Raw genomic sequence first — 1,002 nt, forward strand, 5'->3', positions numbered from 1 at the left:
ATTTTACCACGACAGACACGTACACAGCACCGAATACCACGATGTGAGTGAAAGCTGCTCTCACTGTATTGTCCGGTGTCTGGTAATCCCTTCGATACCGACATCAAACCAAAAAAAGAATCCTGACCACAGAGTGTGGGTAATTATGTCAAATGTCACTGGCAATGTGCATTCAGCTGATTGCAACTGTTAAAGCAAGTCACTGAGCATGCGTACATGTCATACGGGAGAGTTCCAATCAGGGGTGGATAACACCTTATAGGAAAGCCTTATACCAACAGCAATAGCAGCAGCAGTAGCAGAAACAACAGCAACAACAACATACCTTTGCTTTCAGAGTAGTTTTCCAGTTCTCCGCTGCTTTGCTTTCTGTGGCAAAAACCGTGACTTCCATGTTAGGTCTTGACGAAGCCAATCCTGCTATTAGTTGGGAAGTAGGATTACTTCCACACACCGTAATCTTCACTGGGCTACCCATTGTACCTTCAATGAAACAAGAAAAGAAAAAAAAAAACCAACATATTTTATTATTAGATCTTGTTCCTGCTATTTAGAAAAGTAACATTAACAATCCTCTCTCTGCTAATTAAGACAGAAATATTGGTCTCAAATTTTGCCGGCAATATTAAGTCGGTTACATTGACCCCATTGTTCAACTGGTACTTATTTGATCGACCGCAGAAGAAAGAAAGGCTAAGTCGACCTCGGTGGCTTGCCTAATACATACATACATACATACATACATACGTACATATATACATACATATATATATATATATATATATAAATATATACTAGCAGAAATACCCGGCGTTGCCCGGGTTAAAGAGAATAATGAAATCTAAAAACGCCGTCTAGACTACGCATCATCTTTATATATAGAGATGTATATACACACACGCACCCAAACACACGTATATATATGTATTTCAATATAAATATATGAAAGTCAATGAAGTTTCGTAAAAGAAGGTGACCATGTACATACTTTCTTGCTGTTGT

The 1,002-nt window shown here is 38.4% G+C and overlaps 1 protein-coding gene across 1 annotated transcript in view; it reads right to left on the reverse strand.

Moving 5' to 3' along the window:
• Nucleotides 1-477, reverse strand: part of LOC106869612 (octopine dehydrogenase) — a 4,422-nt gene extending 3,945 nt beyond the window's left edge. The window contains exon 1 of the mRNA XM_014915419.2: nt 326-477. Coding sequence (XP_014770905.1) covers nt 326-394 — 69 coding nt within the window. The 5' untranslated portion in view covers nt 395-477. The remainder of the gene's footprint in view (nt 1-325) is intronic.
• Nucleotides 478-1,002: the final 525 nt, after the last annotated feature.

The sequence above is a fragment of the Octopus bimaculoides genome, chromosome 18 (assembly GCF_001194135.2).
Source record: "Octopus bimaculoides isolate UCB-OBI-ISO-001 chromosome 18, ASM119413v2, whole genome shotgun sequence".
Lineage (NCBI taxonomy): Eukaryota > Metazoa > Mollusca > Cephalopoda > Octopoda > Octopodidae > Octopus > Octopus bimaculoides.